The 16,603-nt window shown below is 35.3% G+C and overlaps 1 protein-coding gene across 10 annotated transcripts in view; it reads right to left on the bottom strand.

The window, feature by feature from the left end:
- Window positions 1-3,181: 3,181 nt before the first annotated feature.
- Window positions 3,182-16,603, bottom strand: part of LOC308184791 (spindlin-Z) — a 57,145-nt gene continuing 43,723 nt past the window's right edge. For 9 of the 10 annotated variants that reach the window (XM_080572349.1, XM_080572350.1, XM_080572348.1 and 6 more), the window contains 3 exons: window positions 10,803-11,056; window positions 9,911-10,144; window positions 3,182-6,924 (listed from right to left, as the gene is read on the bottom strand). In XM_080572349.1, coding sequence (XP_080428475.1) covers window positions 6,725-6,924; window positions 9,911-10,144; window positions 10,803-11,056 — 688 coding nt within the window. In that variant the 3' untranslated portion in view covers window positions 3,182-6,724. Of the gene's footprint in view, window positions 6,925-9,910; window positions 10,145-10,802; window positions 11,057-11,436; window positions 12,777-16,603 lie in introns of those variants that run through there. The other variant, XM_080572357.1, reaches the window with a different exon arrangement.

The following is a 16,603-nucleotide window of genomic DNA, read 5'->3' as shown; positions in this document are numbered from 1 at the left end:
GGATTGCCAGGAGAAATGCGAGTGCAAGGGGAAAATGATATGAGAAATTAACTAATTGTTCTTGGGAGAGTTTTGCAAGAATTGAATGAATATGTAATGTTGAATAAATCTTTAGGTCTTGATTCCCCAGCACACCCATTCCAGCCTGGAGTTGTCAAATCCTGGACTTCTGAAGAAAAGTGGAAGGGACTGTTTCAATTCTTGTTGACCGCATATACTGCAGTTACATTAGCAGGAAAAGGACCTTGGATGCATTATTCTCAGATTAAGGCGACGTCAGCATCATGGTAGATAGAAGCAACCGCACCGCTTAAGACAATAATGAGAAAAATCCATAGAACAGAATCTTGATACCGAGTCAGAAAGACATATGGATCTCTCTCTGATAGAATAATAGAGACAAATACTATGTTTAGTTAGATAGAAGGAAGTTTACAAACTTTGTATGTGTAAATGTAAACTCATGGTATGCATATGTTGTGTAAATGACTTAGCTTAGTATGCATGCCTAAATTGACTATTGACCTATCCACAAACATCGGAAGAACCTGAAAGACCATCAGTAGAAACAATTGTGCACACTTACTTTAACAAGGTCTGGGAAATAGTATGAATATGTTGGTTGTTTTTTTTTGGAAAGCGAACAAATATATATGTTTTGATTGTATATGACCCCTGTAGCCTGGACAATTCGGCACACACTAGATGGAGCGATCCCCTGTGCATCCAGCGCCACAATTAAAGAATGCCTGCTTTCTAAAACTCCAAATTGAGTCTTAGAGAATTTCTTTGACCGACTTTTACAGTAACAATCTCATGGACATGGTTTGAATGTATGCAGTGGGGATAAGTACAATAAGCATATTAATTGAATCAGCAAACTCATGGGACCAAAATACTCATTTTGAGCTGATAGAAGGGACTATGAAAATAGCAAATCAAACTGCTTGTTGGGTCTGTGCACACTTCCCTTAACATGCCAAAAAGAGGGGGGGAGGGACCCTTGGTTGGTATCCCAATTTCTGCTAATGTGAGTTGGAGGAAGTTATGGACCGGGACCCCCCCCCCCCTTAATGTATCCATTGAAGTAGAGACTTAGGAATGGGAAATATACAATATAGATTCTCAGGAACTTTATTGGACATGTTTTCAAAGATGTAACCCTCCTAAAGGAACTGATAAGTTCGACTGCAAATGGGAAAATATATTTATAGGAAATATGACCAACTGTAATTGGACTATAGAAACCTCTATTCCCATAGTACATGGGAAGCTATCCTCATGGCCTGTTCCCAGAGGAAAGGGGTGGTTCTAGATCTGTGGAAAGACATCTAGGAAAGCATTGCCCTATAATTGGTTGGGAATTTGTACCTTGGGAGTAGTAGTACCTAATATAACCATATCGAGGATCAAAAATTTTGGCTCAGAACATTTATGGGGAGACAAAAAAAAGGGATAATAGGTGTTAGTGAATTAGAGAAGGCTATTGTAAACATTTATAATAGAAAAATTGTGAATCAGACCACAGATGCAATATTGGCTTTATAATGAGAGATTAGCAGAAATTTCATTACAGGACAGAGTGGCTATGGATATGCTTTTAGCCTCACAAGGGAGGCGTGTGTACAGTCCTTAATACAAGTAGGCGTGTGTATGTGGATCAGACAGGAAAAATTATGACAAGACTTGAATGAAATTTGGAAGCAGACCAAAATCTTACATGAGGTTCAACAGAATGACACATCATTTGGAATTTTTAAAATATGGAATTGGATGACATCCTGGTTTCCTGATTTAAAATTATGGGTGAAGAAAATTTTAGTTGTAATAATTATGCTAATGATTCTTTTAATTTATGTATATGTATTGGTACAATGTATCTGCATCTGCTGTTCAAAGTTAATCTACTAGAAAGGACATTAGTCTTGAATACAAGAATTATTTTGATCACCTTTCTATAACTGTGTGTATAAACACCTGTAAGATGGTACAGTGTTAGGTTGTAGTTGTTGCTCTAATATGATGAGGGTTGTAGTTTGCTCACTACAAAGCCTCAAAAGAAAAGAAATTGATACCAAGTCAGAAGGACATACGGTTCTCTCCATGGTAGAATAATAGAACCAAATCTGAAATGTTTTATGAACAGACAGCCCAAACCTCTTCTATGTTTAGTTAGATAGAAGGAAGACTAGAAACTTTGTATGTCTGATGCTACCTTACTCACTAATTAGTCAGCCTTATCTGTAAGACCATACATAATTGTATCAGTACGGGGAATGGAGCCAGGTAACCCAGGCCTGGAGGATGTGTCTGAAAAGAATAGGTGAGGAACTCATGGTATACATAGGTCCTTGGATACATAAATGACTTAGCTTATTATGCATGCCTAAATTTAAACAAGATAAGAAATAATCTGATGATCTGAGCACGTGCAAGAACTGGGTTCTTGTGAACCCAGCGAACATAGTGAGGAAGACTACTGACAACCACCAGAGACCCCCCAAAAGACCACCAGTGGAATGAGACATGTATGTCAGAGACATTTACATATTTCAATGAATTCCAGTAAATAGCATGAATATGTTAACTATTTATTGGAAATCCAATGAATATGTATGTTTTGACTGTATATAACCCCTGTAGCTTGAACAATTTGGCATGCACACTAAGTGGAGTGATCCCCTGTGCTTCCAGCACCGCAATTAAAGAATGCCTGCATTTTAAAACTCCAAATTGAGTCTTAGAGAGTTTCTTTGACTTACTTTTATGGTAACAGTATCAGTTAAACACTGACAAACACTTCTACTGTACCCCACTGCTGAAGTACTGCTAACAGTTTGAGCTATACTACGTTCTGGAAATAGAGGCTCCCTCACAGACTTACATAACCACCTGAAGAGGAATCTTTCTGCCTTTGGTGAAATACAGTTTAAACATTATGCTTTACCTCAGTTGAATTCATCTTATCAATGTTCCTACTTACTTGACAAAAAAAAAAAAATGGCTAAGCAAGCAAACTTATTTCATAGGGGAAAGTGTTATACCAGCATACATGGCTCAACAATAAATACTAAGTTGTCTTTAATTAAATTTAAAAAAAAATAATGAAGAAACTGCTTTTTCACAGTCTGAAGTCACATCACTACATTTTGCTCATGAGAACAAAATTTACAGTCATGAGTTGCACATAAAGGATTTATTTTAAACGTTTTAAGGATAGAGTTACATCATAATTATAAAAATTACTTACAGAATTAACAGATTTAAAAGTGTTCATACTTCTAAATGCAGAAAACAGGGAACTGACTACATTGTTCAAAATAAAATAAAAATAATGAAACCGAGCTCTAAAGATGAAGTCATTACCTAATTTCAAAATGTGAATACAAAGACCTCTGAACTATACACATACCAAGAAACATCCAAATTGCACTAATGAAAGATGTAAAATACAAACAGCACAGCATTTTTAAGGAACCCAAAACTGCTTTTACCATAATTTTTCCCTGAATCATCTGTAATATATTCTGTCTGAAGATAAAGCCTCCCTTTTTAAATAATTCATTTAAAGAAGGCTTATGCCTATTACAATAAATAGGATTTTCCCCAAAGTATTTTAGTCTTCATGTAGTCCAACTTATTTTAGGGTTTGGCATTCAAAAGAAAAAATGTAGTGTTTTACTAATCAATTGTGATTTTATTTGTTCTTGAACAGAATACATGGTCCCTTCAAATGCTGTATGACACATACAACTGGAAAATTACCTTCTGTTGGCACCATGCTCGCCTCACCAGCACATTTAATCCTACTAACAACCATTAAAACAGCACAATAAGCAAATTCACAAAAAACTGAACACACAAAAAAAAGAACAAAACCCAAACCTAAACATTATAACATGCAAATTCAGTTTGTTACATTGAACGTTCTAACATTCTAAGCATGCAAAAAAAAAAAAAAAAAAGATGGCCTGGTTTTAATTTTTTTTTTCCCTTTTTAAAAGTTTTAATTGGCAGCTTGACATCACACACACACACAATACATAATACTACAGCAGGTAAATGAGAGAGGCCAATAACTTTTATACAAAGATCCATGTTTTGTGCCATCACAAGCCCTATGATAAATTTGGAAAGTAATGTTGCACCCCTAGAACAAGGGACCAACATATAGTTACCAGGTTAATGAAAGCACTGCATGCAGATCTGAAACATGAGCCTAAAACAAAGCCCAAAGCAGATGGCAGGGAGTGGAATTAGTCTCAAGCCACAAAAAGGTGGTTTAAGCTATAGAAAATAAACAAAACAACAAAAAACCACAACCTAACAACAATAACAAAATTAAGAAAAAAGATTAAAAGAAAAAATCATGCAACAGAGAGCAATGACATCTAAAAACTGCCATAAATTTGACAGTTTAGAGATTATATTCTAATTAGCAAAATACGTGTTGTATTAGTGTCTTGCATAAAACCCACACATGTAAGCTTAATGCTAAAAGTGTTCCAGTAAACCTCAGCTATTTCAAAACAAACCTTGTATTCCTTAGAAGTATAGCCCAAAATTCATTGTACTAAGTTATTCATGTATCTTGTTTGTAATCAATACACTCACTCATTCTTGTGCCACAAATATCAACTGGGGCTCACGGAGCCAGGCTCAGCTTTAAGATTTACATGCAGGACTCGTAAGAGTCAATAGAAAGCACATAACAGATCTGCAGGATGAAAGCACTGTGTTGCAAATCTGCTCACTGTTCAAAACACAAGGAAAATTTATGACTCAGGTACTTAGCGCTTAAGTACTAGATTGAGAAGCTGTGAACTGAAAGACAATAGTCTGCCTTTGGTTGCCCATGATGAAATACTGGACAGAATGCAATATAGTAGCAAGGGACAAAGGATTAAGGTATATTTATATGGTATTACCATTAAACAGCATAATGAGGCATGGGTCTTAAGGCTAAAATATGAAATCAGGCAAAGAAAAGGACAGAAGGGGTCTTAAACCACTTAGTTCTTGATATCAAGGATACCCACAATAAAGGTCAGATCTCTGATTAACAGCACCTCTCCTGCATCCTTCCACTGACTGCATAAGGTTGGATATCTATGTATTCCTTCTTTCCATCAACAGTGTCGACTGTCCTCACGTACTGTATTTCTGTAAAGCTGTACTTTGAACCTTGTAGAGCTCTGCTTTAATGTAAGCATGATAATTTTGCTGCTGTGCTTATCCTTGTTGCAGCTCTGTAGCTTTTAAAAGCTGCTACACTTCAACAACAACAACATAACCTTGATTTAGAACCAACTTGCAAGATTAAAACTGTGGAATGATTTGTCTGTTGTGGGCTGCTATTTACATCCACAATCTAATGCAGATGACTGAACCACTGAGACTGCCTATAGCTTCCATTAGATAGTACACCACTGGCATGCAGAATTCTAGTGTTCATAGAATGAAATTCATGTTAATAGCATACCTCTAAGCAAGTACACCACCAAAGGCAACAATGGGTTTAAGCTGTAGATTTGTCTGGTCACTTCTTACATGGAAAGGCCAGAAAAAGCAATAAATGGGGAACGTGCCTTCTTGAACCAAGATGGTTAAGAACAAAAGAAAACTGAAAAAAAAAAGCAAAGGAAAGGAAAGAAATACAGAAGACTGAGCAGAAGGCAACAAACACTTCTTCTCTAAAGGAGGTCTTCAATGTAAAAGGGCCCCACCCCCAAGATTGTATTTACCATGTTAAAGATTAACTACTCTTAGGCTTCTAAATCCACACACAAATATCCAGTTTGCTAGGTTCTGATATTAAATGAGAGACTACTGATTGCCAATGCATAGTCTAAAGTCTTCTTAAGTAGTATATATACTATTAAACTTGTGGCACCAAACACTTGGGTTTTGCTAAGAAACGTGTTTAACAAAACGAAGTACAACATTTAGGATTGAAGGCAGCTTTTTTTGTGTCTATTTTACTGGTTCCTACAACTTGTAAAAACTGGGACATTAACCTGCATTTTCTAATTAACTGGTTATACAGATTAAATATGTTTTTATACTTTAAAGCGTTTACACTAAAAGGTGCTTAAGTCAAACAATTGATATTCAACTGCCCTGTGACTACTAAAAATGCACAAGTATTTCCATGTACCACAAATTCTTAAAAACCTTAATGTGAAGTAAAGTGTAGAAACACAGTAGATTGATGTTACTTGTGTTAGGCACTCCTTACCGCTGCACAAAGCATTCAAACCTTTCAGGAAAGTCACTTCTGTATCAACCCGGAAAACAAAGGACTGCCAGTAGCCAAGAAATTAAATTTAATGTTACAAAAGAAGGTATATCAAAAATAGCAAACTACTTCCATGTGGCAGTTGAACAGGTGAGTGCAACGTTGAAGAAAGTTAAAATCTATGAAAAAAATAGATTACAATACTAGATTGACTTTATACAGCTTGATTTTGCAGCTGTTCTTTGCTTTTAACTCCCTCCCACCCAAATATATTGACTTCCTTCAAGAAAAGGAGTTCTCTTATGCAAAACGGATCACGTTCACATAAATGTTTGTATCATTCAGAACACAACAGCTTTGATGACAGAGACTGTGGCTTCACAGGGACATTTAAGCTTTCATTTAACTGAAAAGCAGTCAAGTCTTTGTGTCTACAAATTTTACATTTAATAGTTCCACAAAATTGGCAAAAGTTCATGTTGATGTCTAGGATGTCTTCACCAAATCATAGACATAAATATGGAAATCATCATCAAACTTGATGAAATAGACAGATGGTTTGGCTTCAACTTGATGAATGACCATGCCAGTCCGTTTTGATCCATCTTCTTTGGCATATTCCACTTGTTTGCCTACCAGGCTGTCCACAACTTCACCTGGTTCCCGTTCTGCAGGAGGTGAATCATCTGTAACACAAAAATACAGCATACTTTGGTAGACATTTATAGATTTATTTTCAATAGAGAAAACTGCAGTCTTCTTTAAGAAGTCTTCTTTTTAAATAATCACAAGTTTAAAATGCAGAGTACGTCTAAAACGAGTTGTTCAGACAAACACCTAACTATTGTCATGCTTCTAGAAAGTACAGTCACAGAATTATTATTTTTTCTTTAAGGTAATGCTATCTTCAATTTTATGAAGTCAAAAACAGCACTTCAATTGGTTAGAAAAGTAATTTTTTTGGCATGAAGGTTTACACACTAGTTACAGAATATATTTGTAGATAATTAAATTTAAACCCCCAACAGAACAAGGCACTGAGTCTCTAACAAAAAGGCAGGCATGCTAGGCGTCCCTCTCTTCACATGCTTTATTCAAAATGCCAATGCAAGCATGCCAGTGCAACAAAACCACATCTTCTAAGTTAAGTGTAAACTCCTTAATCAATAAGGCTGTTAAAAGGGGCTTTTGATTTCACACTGAAATGGATGCTGTTGCTTAAGTCTAACTATATTATTTCTAGCAAAATCTAGCCAGAAGTATCTTTAAGGACAATTCACATTATCTGAAAAAGATCCAGATTCAGGGAAGGGAGTTCATACTTTGGAGTGTCTTGGAAACAGAAGTAAATAGTAGATAACCTCATGATGAGCATGAAGGGAAAAAAGAACACATGAAAAACAATTCTTAAATGTGGAAAGCATATAGGCCTTTTCCCTTATTTTATTCCCTTATAAGAAAGCAAAGTAGAACTATTAAAAGCAGAAATACCTTACAATCCTTGTTAAGGTTTTGCACAGAGAACACATTACTTGGAGATGCCTGCTTTGAAAGACCTTGCTTTATTTGTGACCATCTTATTCCTAAAGAAACTTTTTTCCATTTGTGGCTCACTTTTTTCAAGCAACAGATATGTTATTTTTGTGTTGCAAATTTGCTCACTGTTCAAAACACAAGGAAAATTTATGACTCAGGTATTTAGTGCTTAAGTACTAGATTGAGAAGCTGTGAACTGAAAGACAATAGCCTGCCTTTGGTTGCCCATGATGAAATACTGGACAGAATGCATCTTTTTATAACTATGTATAATCACCTGTAAGATGGTAGTACAGTGTTAGGTTGTAGTTGTTGCTCTGATATGATGAGGGTTGTAGCTTGCTCACTACAAACCCTCAAAAGAAAAAGAAAAACCCCATGTTTATTATGTAGTTACCTTCTTTCATTCCCTTCACATGAACTCTCATTATCCGTTCCCCATTCAATACTAATTGAATCCATATGTTTGTTTTCCTACCATCAGAAATTCTAACTCAAGCAAGATAGCTTTTCTATCTGTTTCTAATAAAACTGCATGATAATTTTCACTTTTTCTTTTATTCTTTCAACGTCAGCTTCTGAGAAGAAAATACACCGAGCCTCACTAACAATGAGAACTTTGCATTAGGAAGAGTAAATATTTTTTGAAGGTGGAAATTTAGAATGTTGTATACAAAATGGGTATACAAAACCTGATATTAGTGAGGAAGAGTTTCATCCTTCCCCAATTAATATATGGTAATGTAGCAAAAATAAATACTTGCATAACTTGCTGTTACTATCCTTCTTAAACTTTTGAGCATGATCTCTAAGTAATATCATAGATTTTTGTACTGCTTTTGCTATTAATGTTGTTTGCTGTTCTTATAGCTTAAAAGGTAATTTTGTTTTCTAATTCATTAAATTCATAAGAATTTATGTTAGACACCTACTTTTCTAATATAGTAATCAGTACTGTAAAGGCAAATTAATCAGAACTTTTATGGAAAACACAACAAACTATTCCGAACACATAAGACTTCAGTTGTAAGAGATCAAAATGTTCATGAGGATAATTTAAGACATCCCACCATCCAGTTTAAATGTGAGCATATACAAAATACATATACACTCTTTTCAAGCCACAGATATATCATTTTTTGGTAGACTGGAAAAAAATATCTAAAAAAGTAAGATTACTACAGAGGCTATGCAAGTAAGTGCCACCTGTTCACTCAGCCATAAGACTATTTATCATCAGTGCTAGATCTGAAGGAAGACAGTCTCAAACCTCAATGAATGAGTTTTAACTAGTATTTATGTAGTGCATTGCATAGCCAAACACTAATCATCTAATTATTAATTCACTTTAAAGCTAAAATTGCCTCTCTGTCAGAAGTGCTTTTTAGGTGCAGGGAGAGTACAATATTTTTGACAATTTTTTTTTTAATGTATATACACTGGCTATCCAAATCTCTTGAACAATATTAATTATGTGAAAATGCTTCTATATTAATAGGAAAAACACCAATAACTTTCACTTCAAGAATGGAAGAAAAAATATCCCTCCTAACCTATTGAAACATTTTTCCTGTTACTGCGTTTAAACATGAGAGAAAATGAGTTTTCAAAAGACTAGTGCTTCTTTCCTCGAAAGAACTACTCAACAACTTTTCAAACTGAAGATGCCTACTCAAACTAAATTAATCTGCCTATTTTAGTTATCCCCAAAACATTATTCTTAGAAGAACTGCTTTAGAAATGCAAATCCAGAGCCTGTCAAGGAGCTGTGACACTTCTGTAAGAAAACAACAGTGGAAGGCTTCTAGTTTGTCAGTTTCCAGTTAAAAAAAAAAACTTCAAGCGTTCTCTCTTCCACAGAAGTATGTACATCCATCAGAATTAGGCATGACTACAGAACAGTATTTTCCTGTATTTATTGCATACTTCACCACTGATTCAAGTGAAATATTTCAAGAGTTAATATGTGTATTTTCTGTTGTGCTATAGTTTTGATACTTTTAAGAAAACATAAAAGGGAGTAACAAACAAGACCCTTGTTTGTCATCTCTCTTTTCCATAAATAAACCATAAGCCAAACAGTAATACAAAGAGAGATGCCGCTTCCTAGAAGAAAAAAGTAACTGGCCTACTCACTAGAATCAGGCATAATGCGAAGGTCACCTTCTTTATAATCATCTAAGAGCTGGTACATGTACAAGACAGGATCTTTCTCATAGGTAATATAAAACCATGTGTTCATAATAGGAGCTCGAGCCAAGACCATCCCCCTCCATTCATCTTTTGAGCCATCCTCTGTCTCAAACATATGTTCCACAGCTTTGCCAATCATTGTGTCTGCCAGGTGGGCATCGCTAATTCGAGATGAAGCTGAAATGACATAAGTTCATAAATCCATTAAAAAAATACAGACGTAAGTCTTTGTCAAAAATAATCTTTATCCAGATTCATGAATAAATTTGTTTGAAAGTTAGTCAATTCACATATAAATCAAATACTGTCTATTCCAGATAGTTGAAGATTAAAAATCTGCAGAACTTTAGGAATTATTTTAACATGTTAACACTCATTAATATTTTCCATCACTGTACACCTCCCGGTCCAGATTAAACAAACTGTTATAATGCAAGATAAAGGGAGACCAATATATGCCATAGCAATAAATAATGTCTGTGTTTTCAATATTTGTATTGTGGGGGGAGGGTAGAGGAGGAAGAGAGGCTAATCACAGAGCAGCTCTATGAAATTATTAATGAAAGTGTTGGGTTTAGTCCCCCCAACCTCATTCTAGAGACTACTACTGATCTCTTTGCAATCAGGAAAAACAAGATCTTACTCCTTTCATAAACAAGTAATTACTAGGGTAAACTTGAACTTTGTGAAAATTTGGATTATCTGCAAAGTGACAAAAAGTGATTTAATAAAATTTAAATGTTCTGATGTTATCTTGGGGGAAAGTCAGGAGAGATTGGTGGAGAACATTTAATATTAAATGACAACATATGCATATATAGGAATAACCTCTTACCAACTCTGTCTGGAAGGACTTCAAGTGCTGAAACTCTTTCATCTTTGTGCAGTTCTAGTCCATACACACAATCAAATCCATCATACTTTATAAGATAGAGAGAGGGATTTACAGGAACTTGATCAAGAACTGTGCCCTTCCATTGTGTTACAGGTCCACTCCCTTCTTTCCAGCCATGCTGTATTCTGCAGCCTACAATGTTTCTTCGTGGCTGAGAAATAGGTTTGCTTGGTCCCACATTGTTTCTATGCTTTCTGTACACAGATACAAACATAGTATTAAACAAGTACATACTCAAAGTTCTACTCTGGCAAGAGCTGTATGCTTTAAGAAGGCAATATATTATTATATATTAATTAAATTAAAATTATAAAGATGCAATAAATTCTAATACATACAGTTTAGTGCACATTATTCAAATTAGGGTATAAAGCATATTCTATTATACTGGAAAAAAGAAAAAAAAACATTGAGAAGTAGCAAAACACTTTCAACATTTTGTGTAAGGTTGCTTTCATAATAGTAGTTTCCAAACCTAGCTTGCTTAAGCCAAAAGAACTATTTTACCTAGTGCAACAATGAACATAAACTCATTTGTTAAAACCCTAAATCAGGTCTCAAAGAACAGCGTTACCTGACAGTACTATAGCTTTGCTGCTTTGTTGCTCTCTGCGGAACAGTAAACATAATTCCCTTACCACAGGAGGAAGAAGTCAGTGGAAACTTTAGTGGTGGTTGATTAAAATTATTCAAGGCATTTGTTTTCCCTAACCTGTGTTGTCACCTGAAAGAAATTTCACTTCCCTCTGCACTTGCAGGTATCTTTGACTTCGAGTGTTTTTAAAGACACACTGTAGTGACAATATTCTTCTAACATTCCTTTTTAGTACAACACAAGAAAAATTATATGCAAAGGTAAAAGCAATAACATAGATACCCCTTAAAGCAGAAAACAGATTAAATATACTTTTTGCATTTCCTCAGTTTTTTAATGCAACTTGCATGGAAAGATTTCCGCTAGTGAATATCAGTTTTTCAGATAAAGTCATGTAAGCTATTTCACAGTTTCAAACCACTAAAACATTATTACACAAGTTTTATTCTACTCAGATTAAAAAACAAAACAAAACAGTTTCAATTAAAAAACATGAGCGTTACAACAGTACATTGGTGATAAACGTATATTATATTTATTTTAGCCTGTTATGATACACATATTAATTCCTAAAATGATATTTTGAAGGTTGCCTGATTAAAATTTTCATGAATGTTAGCTAATTCCAAAATAAATTTCTGGATTAGTTAATTAAATGGCAGTAAAATATACTTGAAAACATACTAGTCATGCAACTTCTAAAAAATGAAAAATCAGTTGCAGAAAACAACATCCACCCTTAGATTAGTGACAGTGACCAAAGAGAAACGTCTCCAGGAACAATGTATGATAGAGTTCCAAAAGAGACAAATAGCAATCATACAAGTAAAATCTCATAATCAGTCTTAAAGAATAATGAAAAACAGTACATAAAATTAGTAATGCTGAATATGTAATCATAATTCTATTAAAAATAAGATGTACAATTCCTTCAGCAGTTTGTCCCACCTCCAAATTTTCATTCTTCATGAAGATCTTAGCAGAGCTCCACATTATCTTTTGTCAAATTTCACTTTTGTGATGATTTAATCCTTATCAAGGATGTCACCCTGCAGTTCATACTCCTAACTTAGGTAACTGATTATTATAGAAATGCTAACTTCTATTCCACTTAAGAGGCACTCCCCTGCAAAGTTGGTTCTAATTTTACACAGAAACTTGAACACATGCTCAAATTCTAGTTTTTGATCAAATCTTACTTTTTTTTCCCTAAATATTCCAGTTTAAAGCATCCTAACAGAATAAAACTAACTACTACTGAACCTAAAAAGTTAAAATTGAAAAAGGTAAAATAATGCTTATGTTTAAATTCATGTTTATGTTCGTGTTTAACTACATAATTTTACTTTATGCCTATAAAGCATAATCATAACATTTAAGTTTGCACAATTAAGTGAAAAGCTTAAGCATTTTTTAAAAATATCATAGAAAAAGATTACATAACTAAGTTCAAACTGGTAATTACCTTTTAAAGTGCCTTGGAGAAGACAAAGAGCATTGTAAATGCAGTTACAAGTCAAGCAGCAGTTAGGTATACTCACAGTTCAAGTTATTCTTTGCATGACGGTTGTACTACTGAACAAATATTCATTCTCATTTGGAGTCTCTCATATTGCAAGAAATTATTTTCTAATGAACAAATTGTCAAAGAAAAACTACTTTTGCTTGCACGTGAACATGTGCTAAGAAAGAAAACATAGGTTTCTAACTGATAACAAATAATAGCTACCAGTATGCTTTCAAATAAGACAATAGCAAACCTTAAACCATTTTTTTTCCAATAATGTGTGGTGTTTTGTTTTTTTTTTTTTTCTGACGTGCAGAATAATACAAATGTACATAATTTGTGATTTAACCTGGCAGGCAGCTTAACATCACACAGCTGTTTGCACACTCCCTCCTGTACCCCACAGTGGGATGGGGGGGAAGAATTGAAAAGAGAAGTGCAAAAAGTAAAGTGCAAAAACGTGTGGGTTGAGATAATGACAGTTTAATAAGAAATAAAATAAAAAAAAGAAAAAAACCCACACAACAACAACAAAAAGAATACACAAAACAAGTGATGCACAATGCAATTGTGCATTACCAGCTGACTGATGCCCAGCCAGACCCTGAGCAACAGCAGTCCTCCCCTAACCAACTCCCCCCAGTTTTTATTGTTCAGCATCACGTCATATGGTATGCAATATCGTTTGGCTAGTTTGGGTCAGCTGTCCTGGTTCTGTCCCCTCCCAGCTTTTTGGGCACCCCCAGCCTCCCCCCTGGCAGGGTGGTATGAGAAGCTGAAAATCCTTGACTTACTGTAAGTGCTGCTCTGCAACAACTAAAACATCCCTGTGTTATCAACATTATTCTCATCCTAAATCCAAAACACAGCACCATACTAGCTACTAAGAAGAAAATTAACTCTATCCCAGCTGAAACTAGCACAATAACCTTTTGAGATGCTATAATCAGAAAACCCAACTAAATATTTTCCTTCTGTTTTATTGGAAATATCTTTAAAATTCCACAAAGGTTTGTTCTTAAAGACTGAGATAACATTTGAATTCCCTAGACAGTCAATATTTCAATTTCCCTATGTATGTAAAACACAGTCAGGAAAAACAGATAATAGCAATTTCTAAAAATAGTTCTTGATGCATCAGATACATCCTCATTTTAAATGGCCCTTCAATTGCAGTAAGTTTCAGATCCTCTTACTTATCTTGAAGGCAATAAGTTGATAAGTAAACCTAGTTACATGAAAAAGTTTCATTAGCAGGACTAGATATTTCATAGAAAGTTCAAAGAAATCTCAAAAATAGTACAAATGAGGCAGAGTAACAATGGTCAGTACAATTTCTGTCTTTCACGGTGCGAAGTAGAAAAATTATTTAAAATATGGTTCAAATTATAATTGTGATCAAACTAAAACAGTGAAAACTCAATAACTGAAGTTATTAAGCAGGTATTCTTTATTATGGCACCAGGCGTGTGGGGGATCGCTCCGCCTAACACACACACACTAAGGGTTACTGGCAGTGTGCTTATATTAGTGGGACAAACACACACACTAAGGGTTACTGGCAGTGTGCTTATATTAGTGGGACAAATACATATTCATTTCATTTCCCATAAGTCTCTTGCATATTCATCAGGTCTCCGAAGAATCATTAACGTAGGTTCCCGCCCCTATTTGCATGCGTACTGGAATCCTTGGGTGGTCATCAGGCGTACTCTGGTGGTCTTTTGATGAAGGCCAGGAGTCTTCTAAATTCCTGACCCTTACTTTCTTTGACAGACTTCAGCAGTCAAGCCAGTACTTTCTGGTTCTATTATCTATGCACACAGTCTTTTACTCCCTTATCTTTGGGGTCGTTAACATACAATTGTGCTAGCTAAGACCTAGGAATCAACATCCTTTATCTTGTTCCCTGTCTCAAGTCCCCCCTTTGCTTTATCCTAAGCGAATTATTTTGCTTATAAAACTCCTTGATTCAAAGTTTTCATAAAATTCTTACCAGTTTCTACATGGTGCTCGATTTGGTTACACTTACAGGTTTCATAATCACCTAGTCCTTTTATACAGCACCAAAATCTACACTGTACTAATACACAGGTTAAGAATACTAGTATAAGGAAGATACATATTCCTATAAACAATTGCTTAAGCCAAGAAAAGTTGGGTAACCAAGAGGTCAGTTTGTTCCATAATTCTCAAAAACCCCAGGAAGTGTCATCTTGAACTACCTTATGTAAGATCTTGGTCTTTTCCAAATACTTTTTTGAGATCAGTCTCAATTCGTCCTGCCTCATTTACATACATACAGCAACTAATATTTATTAAAGTGCATATTTCCCCTTGGGAGGCTAATAAAAGGTCTAGTTCCTAAAACATTCTTATTGATTTGTAAGGCCTGCCATACAGTATCTCAAAGGGGCTTAGTTTTTCCTTGGTCCTAGGCCTAGTTCTAATTCTAAGAAGTGCGCCATGGGTAGCGCCTGATACCAATACATATTGGTTTCTTGACAGATTTTAGCAATCTGTTGTTTTATCAAATGATTCTTTTTTTTTTTTCTTTTTCCACTTGGCCACTCACCTGTGGCCTATATAGAGTGCATAGTTGATAATCAATCCCCAGCACTTTGCTGACTTGTTGGGTCAATTCTGCAGTGAAGTGTGGTCCCCTTTCAGATGACATTACTGAAGGTACACCAAATCTCAGTATAATTTCATTCAACAATACTTTGGACACTTCTCTGGCTTTGCTAGTTCTACACGGGAATGCTTCTGGCCATCTGGAAAAGGTGTCTGTTAGTACCAATAGGCATCTAAACCTCCCTTTTCTTGGGAGTTTGAAAAAATCAATTTGCCACTGTTTCCCAGGAACATTTCCCTTCCCTATTGTTCCCATCTGGGGTTTGATTCCTGTCTGTGGGTTATTTTTAAGACATATGACACCTGTCTGACAATGGTATACAAATTAGGTCCTATCCATGTCCTACTTAAAAACTGTTATAAAATTTCAGCTCCCCAGCATGTTTTATTATGTTCTCCATCTAATATAATATGGTATCACAATTCTCCCATCATTTATTTGTGCTAAACCTGTAGGTAACATTTTCCATTTACATCTTCAATTAATTGCTTATCGATCTTAGAATATTCTACTTCATTTTCTAAGGCTTTTGTTAATGCCTGGTTTTCTGTTCCTGGTACTAGTGCCAAAATTTGACTCTCAGATGCCCGTTCTGCCTCCCCTTTGGCTTCTGCATCAGCCAATCTATTTCCTTCTTCCAATATCAGTTTCCCCTGTTTGATGTCCTTTACAGTGCATAATGGCAACTTCAGTAGGCAGGTATACCGCTTGGAGTAACTTCAGTATCTCTTCTGCATGTTTAATTGAGGATGATAAGAGTCCTCTCTCCTTCCAAATTGCCCCGTGTGCACGCAAGCACCACACCAAAGTCATATTTCAAATCTGTCCATATGTTAATTCTTTTCTCTTTTGCCAGCTCAAGAGCTCTTACCAAGGCGATGATTTCAGCCTTTTGGGCTGATGTTTCTTACCACATACCCTGTGCATACCCTGTGAGGTGAATTCCCTGGCAGACGAAGCTGCTGCCATCTATATAACAGTCCTCTGCGTCTTCTAGGGGTGTT

Source organism: Anser brachyrhynchus, assembly GCF_964034855.1.
Source record: "Anser brachyrhynchus genome assembly, chromosome: W".
In the NCBI taxonomy this organism is placed as follows: domain Eukaryota; kingdom Metazoa; phylum Chordata; class Aves; order Anseriformes; family Anatidae; genus Anser; species Anser brachyrhynchus.
Note: the sequence above shows the minus strand (reverse complement) of the source record. Positions and strands in the feature narration are given on the sequence as shown.